The sequence below is a fragment of the Paroedura picta genome, chromosome 17, assembly GCF_049243985.1.
Source record: "Paroedura picta isolate Pp20150507F chromosome 17, Ppicta_v3.0, whole genome shotgun sequence".
Lineage (NCBI taxonomy): Eukaryota > Metazoa > Chordata > Lepidosauria > Squamata > Gekkonidae > Paroedura > Paroedura picta.
In genome coordinates this window covers 21,100,086-21,112,199 of record NC_135385.1, presented here as the reverse complement: position 1 = coordinate 21,112,199, position 12,114 = coordinate 21,100,086, and the positions used below count along the sequence as shown (strand labels likewise).

General features: G+C 50.8%; 1 protein-coding gene across 4 annotated transcripts in view; it reads left to right on the top strand.

Annotated features, from left to right (window-relative positions):
• TTYH3 (tweety family member 3) overlaps positions 1-9,727 on the top strand; it is a 48,199-nt gene extending 38,472 nt beyond the window's left edge. For 2 of the 4 annotated variants that reach the window (XM_077317153.1, XM_077317150.1), the window contains one exon: positions 4,173-9,727. In XM_077317153.1, the coding sequence (XP_077173268.1) occupies positions 4,173-4,244 (72 nt within the window). In that variant the 3' untranslated portion in view covers positions 4,245-9,727. Of the gene's footprint in view, positions 1-326; positions 431-4,172 lie in introns of all 4 variants that reach the window. The other 2 variants (XM_077317152.1, XM_077317149.1) reach the window with 2 other exon arrangements.
• The last annotated feature ends 2,387 nt before the right edge of the window (positions 9,728-12,114 follow it).

Sequence of the window (12,114 nt, the reverse complement as noted above, 5' to 3'; positions counted from 1 at the left end):
TTCAGTCCGAGTAGTCCAGTCTTGTCCCTTTGGGCTGTGGGAGCCAAGGCACAATTCGACCCGGAGTCGTCTGCTTCGTTTTCCGTGTCTTTCTTTTTGTCCCCCACCCCATCCCGGCCATTCCCTCCCCTCATCTCCGTCTCTTTGCTCCCAAGCTGCATTCCTTTAGGACGGCAGAGCCTTCCCCGTCATCAACATACGCGCCGCAGCGTTGTCACTTGCTTGCACTGTGTGTTTTTCATGCACGTTGAGGCTGCACTGTCTCTTTTTTTCCCTCTCCCTCTCTCTCTCTCTCTTTCTTTCTCTCTTTTCCTGCCTCATCACAGCTGTATTTGGCTGCCATGGACAGTAGCAGCCATACGAGCTGGCAGTTTAAGCCCTCGGACAGTGCTCGGACGTACTGGTAACGCCGCCCGCAGAACCAAAACAGGTACTGAAATCCAGGTCCTTCTTGCTGAACCCCTCCCAGCCTCACCGCCCTCTGCCATTCCTGCACGCACTTCTTCCCTAGGCCAGTCCCCAAAATCTTCACGTCCTTTCTCCCTGCACTCTCCAACCTCCACCCCCTTCCCGCCCAGGGCTGATGCTGGCTATCCTGGCTTGCCCTGGCACTTAGCAACGGAGCAACCGTCAGCATCTTTTCCTTGGCAGTGCTTCCTGTGGCCATCTGCGGTGGGGCTGCAGCAGAGAGGGGCCTCCTCTCCTTCACTTAAGGACAGCCTCCCACTTGGACGCTACTGAGACATCCGCAGCACAACAGGACAGACGCCAGTTTTTTTTTTCTCAACGCGTGTCTAGCTGATCGGCGGGTTGCCGAGCGGACTTTGCCCTCCCACGAATCCTTGGTCAGGCTCATCTGCTTTTGTCCCAGCCTGTGCTGTCAAACAGCTGTGAGTGCTGATGGGGGCTGAGATTGTTGCCTCTCTGTAAAGGCAAGACTTCTCGGAGCAAGGCTCAAACCTTAAATAATGCCTTTTCCTGACAGCGGGCTTTTCTGCAAAAGTTTTGTGGTCGGATCCAGCCCCAAATTGCGGCACTCAATCCTAATTTCCACATGCATTTTAGTGTCTTTGATTTTCACTTCCCTATATTTGCGTCCGTCCCGTCCCCCCAGGTTTCCCCCTGGGTTTTTTGAAACCGTTTTTACTCCGATCTTTTCCTGGCAGCCAGTTTTGATTTGCCTGTCAGTGTTCGGTTTCCTTTGCCCCGCCCACCTCCACCCACCACCAGCTCTCTTTTTGACAATTGGACTGTCGCAGTCTAACTTCTCCCTCTCCCCTGACATCCCTGGGGCAAGCGGTTTAGTTTTTTTCTAAAGAAAGCAACATATTGCTAGAGCACTATAACCATAACAGGTGCTCTAAACCAGGGGTAGTCAAACTGTGGCCCTCCAGATGTCCATGGACTACAATTCCCAGGAGCCCCCTGCCAGCAAATGCTGGCAAGGGGCTCCTGGGAATTGTAGTCCATGGACATCTGGAGGGCCGCAGTTTGACTACCCCTGGTCTAGCAGCTCGGCCCTTCACACAAGTAATCACAGATCTTGTCAGCCCCGGCTTTCCTTCTTCCTACGGAGTGAGGATCCCCCCCAAGAAGCAGCTTCATTCCCGTACCATAGCACGATTTCCGTCTCCACCGTCGCTAGTTAAAAGATGGATTGCGAAGAACACAGCCCGGAACAGCCCAGGCCTCTAGGAGTGGCAGAGACAGCCCTGGGCTGGAAGGATCTTAGTATACTGTTCCATATCTGCGATCTAGCACCTTGGATGCATTGAGGAGGCTCACACACACGTTGTGTCCCAGAGCTATCGATTCCCCCTGCAGCTTCTCCCCTCCCTTAAAAGAAAGACGCACCATTGGAAGTGGATTTGCTACACCGGCTGCAGTGCAAGGTCCGCTCGCCCTGCTTGGTCAGAGAACAGTCCCTGATCGACGGCCTGCTCTTCCTGTTCCTCGGAGACCTGTTTGTGCCCACCCACATTCCACGTCACCCATTCCTTGCCCACCGGCTTCTGTGCTGCCATCCCACGCTGGCTTCCATCTCTTTCTCTCTCTTTCTCTCTCTTCCGTGACGCTGCCTGGTTCATGTTCTCCCTGCCTCGCCGTCATTGTCTTGCTCTGCTTGGGGGCGGGAGGGGCGGGCTGCTTGTGGAGGATGCCTTCTGGAGAACTGGGGCCGGATTGGCAAAAAGAACAGCCTGGTCTTGGTGCACTCAGTCAGTCCTCAAGTGCATGAGGGAGAATCCGTGTGCCTTGTGAACCGCATGCTGCTTGATCCTTGCAGAATGCCGCTGCATTTTTCCTCTCTCTTAAGCCGTCCTGCACCAGCAATTTCTGGGAGCCCAGGTCTTGATGCGGGGTTGCTGTATTTCTGCGGGGGGTCGACACCGGCGTGCATTTGCAGTGTCGTGTTCCGTTGTGTTAATGTTCTGTATTACACATTTTATATTTCAGGATTTTCTGGTGAGAGGGATGAAATGGGACAGAGTTTTTATGGTTCAGGAGCATTCCGGGGCTTTAAAAACCAGGGGCACCATTTGGGTTTTCTCTGCTGGGGAGATTTAAGTTCCAACTCTAGTCTCCCTCCCGGTCGAATCTCCGCGATAACTAAAAGCGATTGAAAAGCGTTTGCCATGATTCGCAATAATACGTTTAAATTGCGAGTGGAAAGATACCACCCGGATATTGGGGGTGGGGAGGGAGTTTGGGATAAGAATAGTTCAGTGATAGAATTAGGTGGCTGCAGGCTCAAAAAGGTCGGGGACGGCTGCCTTAATACTTTTTGTTCAAAGGGACAGGGTGTCATGTGCTTGCATTTGCTCCGTGGTGTGGCTTCTCTTCCTTTAAAGTCAAACTGTCTTACGAGTAGCTCTGTGATTCTTCTTCCGGCCTGGGATAAAACACCCTCAGGAAGTTGGAGTGGCCAGCCAGAGGCGGGTGGGGGCAGAAGGCTGCATGACTCTTTCCTTGCCAGTCTTTGTCCACTCAAGTTCACTTCCCCCCCCCCCCCCGTCTAGCTGGTTTCCCACCCTCAAGGGAATGGGTGACAGAGACCCCCCACAAGAACAACAATTTGTGTTCTGTAATTTTCTTCCGCGATAAAAAGCAGAAAACGTGAAGGTTATTATTCATTTGCCCCAGCTATGAAAAGCGAACAGCCAGTTCTCTCCGTGAGCCGTTGTGATCCTGACTGTGTGATTTATAGACTTCATAAGATAAGATAGTTGAATAACCTGCTGTTGCTGTCCCTAAAGGAAATTAAATTCGGTGGCCTCTGTGGAAAAGGTGTTAGCGATGCTTACGAAATGCATTGTTTTGACTTTGGTGCGTACTGCTGTCTTGCCCCAACGGCCAAGAGATTCCAGTTTTTAAAATATCATGCATTTGTGTGCGTGTATCCCATTCGCGTGTATCCTATTTGTGCGTATACCGTATGTATCCCATCCACCTGGCCGATGGCAAGGCCCTGGTTAAGCCACAGTGTTCCCCAGGCATAGTCTCCTGCCAGGCCAGGTTCAACAGGTAGGCCCAAAGGTTCAGCCCGTGAGGCTCAGACGAGTTGAGCCACCTGCAGGTTAGCCCAGCAGAACTGCAGACGCGTGGATCCCACACCGGTTCCAGGTTTGCACAGGGAGTTCCCCTGCAGGTGACGCTGAGCCCAGCATTGACTCATGAGTAGCAGCAGGGCCCAGATCCTGAACTGATTTACTGGTTCCTAGGGGTTTGGGGGACTTCAGGAGGAGGAGAAAGGCAAGGAAGTCATGCTGCGTAGCTAGAAATCCTTCCTAGAATCACGGAGTCAGAAGGGACCTCCAGGGTCATGTAGTCCACCCCCCTCCCTGCACAATGCAGGAAACTCACAACCACGCGCCCACCCACAGAGGCTCCCCCTTCGCATTGCGGCAAGAAGCCGGCGGTCACATGGGTGGAGCTGGAATGCGTGTTAGCCCTGGTTCTAGCTCTGTAGCGTAGCGGAGGAACAGCGAGCTGGAGATTCACCTTGTGGAAGCGCTTCGGACGGGTCTTTTATACAGCTGAAACATTCTGCCGTTTGTCCTAGCCGAGAGAAGGACCTTTGTGGAGCCTCCCGAGATCCAGCGTTTCTAGGTTCCCGTTGCTCTCCCTGTATCTAATATTCTTCTTCCTTTCTCTCTGCCTCTGTCTTCTTCCAGTACACCTCCAGCATGAGAGCCAAATACCTCGCCACCAACCAGCCCCGGCCAGACTCTGGCGGTGTGCATTAAAAAAAGAACAAAACAAACTAGAACACCTTTGTAGTTAAAAAAAAGAAAAAAAAAGTCGGAATCAAACGTGCCAATCGCTGCCATCCCGTGACCGGTCCTCTTGGAGCAGCCCTGCTTTCTTCCCAGCCTGAATCCGGCTCTGTGGCTTTTCCCCGCTTTGCCTACCCATCCTCTTGCCTGGGACATGTTCATTTTTGGAAGAAACCTGGCGGGGAGCTTGCTGAAGATCGCGGCTGGGTTCAGTCGCCTGCGAGGGGAGTGATGAGTGAGCACATGGCGCGTGTGCGGCCGATCTGGGTCGGCCCCGTGTGTGTACAGGATTAACGTTGTCACCAGCCAGCCAGGAAATACTTCGCAAAGCGCTGGCCTCGTCATTTCCATCGTCCTCCTCCTCTTCCTCCTCCCCCCAGCCCTACCAACTCCCTGGAAGAGAAAATCGACCATCGGGCGACCCAAGAAAAAAGTTGGTGTCTTCGTCTTGCAAAAGTGCCATGGATTCTAACGTGCTGAGACAAGGAAGCCGTCTTTAATGCGCACATACTCATAAAGGTCATCTCTTGCCCTGCTCCTTGCAAGCCCGACTGCCCGTTTTGGGGGCCTTTTTTTTGTGTTTTTTGTTTGCTTCTGTTTTCTCGGTGCTATTGTGGAGAAAGAACTGCCCCTTCTTCACGGCCTCCTACTTGGAAGGGATTGTTGCTCCTCTTCTTCTTCTTTTAAGAAACGGAATATCTGTTGATTCTCTTTGCGGCTCTCGGAGATGGGGTCCCTTCCTTCCTTTGTACCTAGCCCTGACTTTGGAGCGAAAAGCAGGCAGGGTTTTTTTTTGTGTGTGTTTTTTTTTTGTGACAGCTGCTTTTGGCAGTACAACTCCCCACCCCTGTGCAAACGCATGCGTCCCTGCTCCCAAGCGGCACCAGACTAGCCCGTGCCATTTTGCCATTGCCTTTTGGAACCACAGTCAGCAGGGTGGACGTGCGTCAGGATGGAGTATTTGGAAGGGAGGGTAGAAGACTAGCCCTGTGCCAGGAGTTAATAGGGAACAAAGAAAGAGAGAATGCTTCCCCCCCCCAGAAACTCCGAAGACCATCCTCCTTGCTCAGATAGCCCCCTGATGCCTACTGAGGCATGTACTTGAAGCATCTGTTTCTCCGGGAGCATCCCAGGACACAAGACGCAGAAGGAAAGGAAAGGCTTAAATACATATCAGGACAGGCTCCTCCCCATCTTAACAGTCTCAGTTATCATACACGGCCCAGTCCCTGTTGCCCCTTAGCTTGCCAGGGCGGAGGGACAGTGGCGATCCCGTGACCGTTTGGGTACTCAGATGAGCAAGACTGCCAGGTGGTTTCATGCTAGTGGGCACCCCGCTTACCAGCCAGAGAGCAAGCTTCAAAAATACATCAGTCTAAGGGAGGCTAGCGTACCCTCTGGTGTTGCTAGGAGGTGTAGCCAAGGAGTCAAAGCCAGACACGGCCGTTCCCCAGATCCCCAACAAGAGAAGATTAATTCCCACTGTATTGCCAATTGTACTTGAAAAATAGACCAAGTCCCACCTCGAGAGCTATGACCGCTAGCAGGAGCCCCAGGTTAAGCGCAGAACATGCCCTCGACTGGTAGTGGCAGATCGTGTCTCTCCCCGAGTGCACCCACACGATGCCTGCGTTTCCAAACCCCCTGTTCTTCACATCTGTCGGCAATGCACAGTCCCAAACTGGGTACCTTCAGAAGATACTGAGGAAGCAGCCCTAGCTATACAAAGCTCTCTCTGCTAGCATAGCTCCAGTTCTTGGAGGCATGGATATGGAGGAAGCAAACCCTTCAGGCAAATGTCCTTGTCACCCTCCCGTCCCATCCCGCACCCCGCAATCAGTCCTAGGAGCAGGAAATGGAAAGGTTTAGAATGTCCCAGTGGAGACCAGGCTTTGACCAGCACCAGGGGGCCTACCATGTTCCAGTAACCACTATAGAAATTACCTTCTCCACCTTGCTTCACGGCACAGCCACTACTTACGCCGTGAAGAGGAGTCCTGACTGGGTGTTACTCACGTATCCCAAGTTGCAGATGTGCAGAGACCTGGGTCCTAAAAAGGGGAGTCAGATATCCCCCTTCCCCATACAATGCTACTACAATGCAAGCTGTCCATCTGGGACAGTCCATCTGGGACTTCCAGGCTCAGCTTCTGGAGATGGTCTCGGGCTTTTACCGCCTACGAATCAGGACCTTGATATATTTTCACAAACATGGACGAGACTCGGCTTTTTGGAACCTTTTATAATGGGGGGGAAAATGTGGACACTTGTGTGATATCGGCAGCTCACGGGGACCTCCTGCACCCGCAGCCAGCCCATCTGCCACCATGACTTTTGCGCAGTCTCTTGGGCCAGCCCAAAGCACCTCCCGGTTGCAGCCTGTCAGTGGAAGGGGCTTCTCGGGAGCTGTACCCGTCACCCACCACGCTCCCTTTGCTTCCCAGAACGCGCTTCCGACAAGATCGGCCCCTAATCTTTGTCTGGCAGGGGTTCGTCTTCTAGCGGACTTTGGTGCTCAACAGGGCTCTGAACCACTTTGGGGATACCGAGTAACCCCGCGAGAAACTCTCTTTCCCCCCTCACGCCCTTTTCCTCGTTTGTACGAGTTTTTACGTGAGATGACAACTCGACGCCATCTTGCTCGGAATGCGGACCTTTGTCTGATCTCCTCGGCATCTCTTCCGTCGATCCAAGACTCACTGCTGTGCTATTGACTAACGTTTCAGGAGGACTCACGAGCCCGGTCTTCTCTGAATCCAGATGGGAAGACTTAGACTGGAATACAAGTAACCCCGAACGGCCAAGATCTCCTTTGCTTCTCTCCCCCCTCTCTCTGCATTGTCACGACAACTTTTCTAAGAAAATCTATCAGTTTGTGATGTGAATCAAGGCCCTTGTCAAGCACACAGAGACGTCTCCACAATGTGAATTGTAAATAGCATGCTGGGGCTCTCCGCGTCCAGTGTTCAAGACTGCATTGTAATTGTTTAAAAAAGGAGGAGGAAAAAAAAAAAGGAAAGGAAATCGAATCGAGACTCGGCTGTGAATTTTTATTTTCTCTGTGTGTGTGTGTGTGTGTGCCGTCTTGGGAATATAACTGTAGTGTTCGTATCCTGTCTGTAATATTAGCGGATGCCATTTTTGAGTTCACTTCTTGCTGATTTCTTTCGAAAAAGGGGCAGGGGGGAGGGAATCGTCGTTTCTTCCATCTTCCCGAAAATCAGGAGCTAGATTTTCCCCCAGTCTGTATTCCAAAGCGGTTTCATTTGGAAGATGCTTTACTGTGAGGCAGTCAGCTCGATAGCCCATGCGCCCAGAAGGGAGTGTAGAAACGCTCTTTGTGCATCCGCATTCAGAGCTTGACAAAAGTTTCCGAAAATGCTTTGTCTCGCGCTCTTAGCAATTGCTGCTCCGCTGATAGGCCTGGCATCTAGCTATTTCATGGCTGCACCCCTTGTCACTCCCCAAGCTCGATAATGCGGCTTTTTGTCGCAGTTGCCAAGAAAGAAAAAAAAGCCCGGACACAGCCATACACGGCGGCTAAGGCTGGGCTTGGTGCATCGCGAGATGTGTGTGCCCACTGACGTTTTGTGCCGAGCATGATTTGAGCAAACGTTCGCCTCGTGCTTGGTGCGCTTTGGATGTGCGCACGATCCTGCCCTTTGGCTGCAGCCTATGTGCCCGGAAGGAACATGGCATCGCCCGGAGAGACGGAGGGGCTTCCTTATCCTGTCCCATGTGAGGCTTCCTCGATGTGCAGTGCAGGTTTTCTCAACCGGGAAAGATCCAGCAACGGGGTGTATTTGACACTGGTCCGTGTGTTGGGACTATGGTGGCAGCCCCTGGGGGACAATTGTGTTGAATGAAATGTTGGCTACTGGGGGGAGGAGGTTTCCCTCGTGCAGCCCCCATCAAGCTCATCACTGGCACATTCCTCATTGCTTTATTTCTGGGGCAGCTCGTGACGACCTTTCGATCCCCCCTCGATTTCCTTGGCCATTCTCCGCGAGGTGGTGGGCACCAAATGCCTTAGGAGCTTTCCCTGATTCAGAGCCAACTCCAGCAGTAACTGGGCAGCTACGAGAATGGCCCCCACCTGCCCCAGAAAGCCACAGCCCCGAATTTCCTAGAATTCTCACGCTCCAGTTCCACGGGCAAATGTCCTCCCCAGAATCTAGCATTGCAGGGCTTTTGTGGCATGCTTTGTTTTGCTTCTTTTTGTAACTTATTTATTTATAACCCTGAAACGGTGCCCTTGCCCCTCGGGAGCCTTCGGACCAAATGGAAATACCGGGACCAGTTTCCGAGTTGGCCATAATTGCAGGCAGCCATGGGGGAGTAGCAGAGTCTGATTTCTTCCTCCCCGCCTCGAAGAGGGGAGGAATCAACACAGCCAGGGGTCGCTGTAGGGGCCTAGCTGAGATTACACCACTGTTTCCCTCTCTATGCAATGTTAATCTTCCCTGTTTCCCCGCCTCCACACACAAACACACAACTCTTGTTCGGAACCTTTTGCAGAAACTTCGTCCCTAAAGAGCGTTGACGCAGTGCACACGCACTGCTCCTCCAGAGGCTTTTGCATTGAGCGCTTTCGGGTGCTGAAGGTTTTGCTGACTGGCCACCTGCCTGTGCTCCACTGTGTCCCAAAACAGCATGCAGACTTTGGCAAGTGGTCTTTATCCCCCATCTAGTGAAAAAGAGCCAGTTTGCTGCACATTCAGGCTGTGGCGAAACTCACAAAGCAGGCCAGGTTTATTTGGCATGCTGGAAACCTCCCAGGGTAGGCCAGAAGAGACGACTCTGTTGCTATCCTAAGAGAAATTACCCCCTTGGACACCCCACCAAAGTTAGTGGGTTTAGAAGGGGGTAAACACTGTTTAGGATTGCATTGCCAAAGTTACGATGCCCACCTTTCTATTAGCAAGAGTATGCACAGCGGTCTCCTGTGGATTTAATTCTGGATTTTGAAATCCTACTTCCCCCTTAGGAAATTTGTGCGTTTGTATGTGTGTGTGTGTGTGTAAAACTTCCCAGTGAAAATGAACTGGCCTTTGCCCCTTCGTCGTTCATTCTGGTCTTATTTCAAACCACCTTGGCTGCATATCATACCACTTTATATATACATATATAATATAAATATATATATAATTTTTTAAAAGCCGTAAGGCAGAACTTGGTCCTTTCAAGGGGTCTGCCCTTACCTCCCCAAATGGTTTTTGTTTGTTTGTTTGTTTTCTCATTGTGCGGGAATTAAACAGAAGAGTGCGCCTTTTTTTAAAAAAAAATCTTTTTCTTTTATATCATTTATGGATTGTACTGTATCTGATTTTTTTTACTGGTTTTTGGGGTTTTTTTGTTCCGCAAATACTAAGCAAAAACATTCTCAATGTAATTTCTGTGGTTTTTAATTAGCTTGGGTTTAATGTTTTAAAATAAACAACTGCAAAATTAAAGACTGGAGTAATAAGGGTGTTTGTTTTTTTTAATTGAAGAATATCCTGACATATTCTACAAGCCACCAACTTAAATTGGAGCAGGACTGCATCACATTGGTGTGTGCATATGCAGCCCTGCTTGGAAGAGAGCATACATCCAGACAACCCATGGAAAACTGAGTGTGGGGCAGAGCAAGAAATGAGCCCTGAGCCCCAGATTCAGTCTCAAGTCTTCTCCAGTTAAAGAGTAGGGCAAGGATCTGCTGGTTTCCTGCCCTCTGCAGCTCCTAAAAAGAAGAGTTAAGCCCTGTTTGTTTTTAAACCAGTTTATCTATCCTGTGTACATAATTCCAGCAATGTTTTTTTTAGGGGGGGGTATAGGTCTGGGGCCCCCAACCTTTTTGAACCTGCAGGTCCCTTCGGACCTGTGACACAGGGCACTGGGCACCCTCACAAAATGGCTGCCACAGAAGGTGGAGCCAAACAAAATGGCCACTGCAGGGAGACCACAAAATACCAGGAAGTGAAGTTCTACACAACCAGCGTGGTATAGTGGTTCAGAGCGGCCACCTCCGTTCTGGAGACCCAACTGTTCTCATTGAAACAATTGGAATAGTTGGCAAGCATTCCCTGTCAGGGAGGCCGAATCCTCTTCCTTTCTCAAGAGTTTCCTACACAGGAGAAAATAACAGTATAAGTTCAAAATGTACCGGTTTATTTTCAGCAAAGCTTTTTAGCTTCTAAGATTCATTGGCTGTCTTGGGGGCTGAATTTTGTATAAAGTACCATTGCCTGCACTTCACGTGTGGGACACATGCTTCCCCACGTATTGTCAGGTGTTCCCACCTTTTGAGAGGCCTCCAGAATAATTGGCTCTGGGCAATGACTCTCCCTGGCACTCCCTTTAACAGGGCTACCTGGAGGGGGGGACAACAAGGGACACCCCCCCCCCCCCCACAAGCGGGGCCCTGCCTATGTTCTTTCTCCTTGGTCTCTGCCTCAGCCCTGTTATATTGCCTACGGGAAGAGGTGGAGTTCTGTTGAAAGCTTTTGTTCTAAAGAGCAGAACCGGCCAACGATCGCTACTCCTTGTGACCCGGGAGCACCTACCCTAGACTTGGGTGAAGTCAAAATTATGTACAGCAACACTGATGCTCACTAGAGGCTCAAGTGATAAGGTAAGATCAGAGCCACGACAGGATTCCAGTCTGGAGCAGGTTAAATCAAGAATCTATTCGAGAGCCAGCTGTAGGCGACCATCCGTGACTTGGTGGTAGAACATCTGCTTAGCATGCCGGAGACCCTAGAGAGACACTGCCCATCTGAGAAGATGAATGGACCAAGGGATGCCCATGGACACCGCGTCGGGGACTGCTGAGGACGATTATCAAGAGATTAAAAAGTAAGTCAACTTCTTATACCTCTGTTCTATCGTTCTCCCGAGCAAAGTTTGAAGCCTTCTTCCAACATAGGTGGTTCTTCCGTGGCGGAAATCTTTTTAGGCTGGCGGAAAACTCCTTGGAGAATGGTTGTGGGAAGTCTGGAAGGAAGACACCCATTCCAGGAGGTGATGACATCCAGCCTGGGATGTCTCCGCATTTTGCCCACACCCTACTCACCCAACTCCTGCCTCTTGAGAGACCCTGAGGCCCGATTAGCACAGTCGTCATTAGAGACCCATGAGCTAGTTGGCAGCTAAAACTGAGAGAAGAGAGCCTGAGTCTCTTAACATTACACCTGCCCAAGAACCTGCCCAAGATATTTGCTACTTGGGGGTGCCATAAATTCAGACGATCTAGACCAAACTAATTGGCGCTCTTAGCTGGCCTTCCTTTGTTTAATAATTTGCCTTGTTTGGTCCTTTCCCGGCTCAAGTTAGCTTGAATAGAAAAACCAAGGCTTGCAATTTTATTTTCTGTACGCTGCTGACATCTGGACTTAGAGTTGTCACAACAAATTAGCAGTTGGGGAGAACTGAGCCTTTAGCCAGTTCTTTTGGGTTTGTGGCAAACGGGGACCGTCAAGGATCATACTGCAGCTTTGCCACCAGAGGGCGACACCAGCCCATATTCTGGGTCTTGAGTTGTACAGATTGCTGGGCTGGCCTGACACAGCAGAACAAATTTGAGTCCAGGGGCACCTCTAAGCCCAACAAAGTTGTATTCGAGGTGTCAGCTTTCCTTTGCGTGCACATTTCTTCGGATGCATTGAAATGAAAGTTGCCAGTCCATAGGTAGCCCTAATTTTGGCAGGGGAAGTGAAGAATGCGGGCCAGGGCTGTGTTTGCAAAGAAACGGGTGTAGCCAAATCGGCTTTTCTTTCATTGACATCTGCCTTGTAAAAAGACTCCTTGTTTGGCTGGCTACGTTGGTCCTCGCCACTGTAATCTTGAGACTGGATTACTG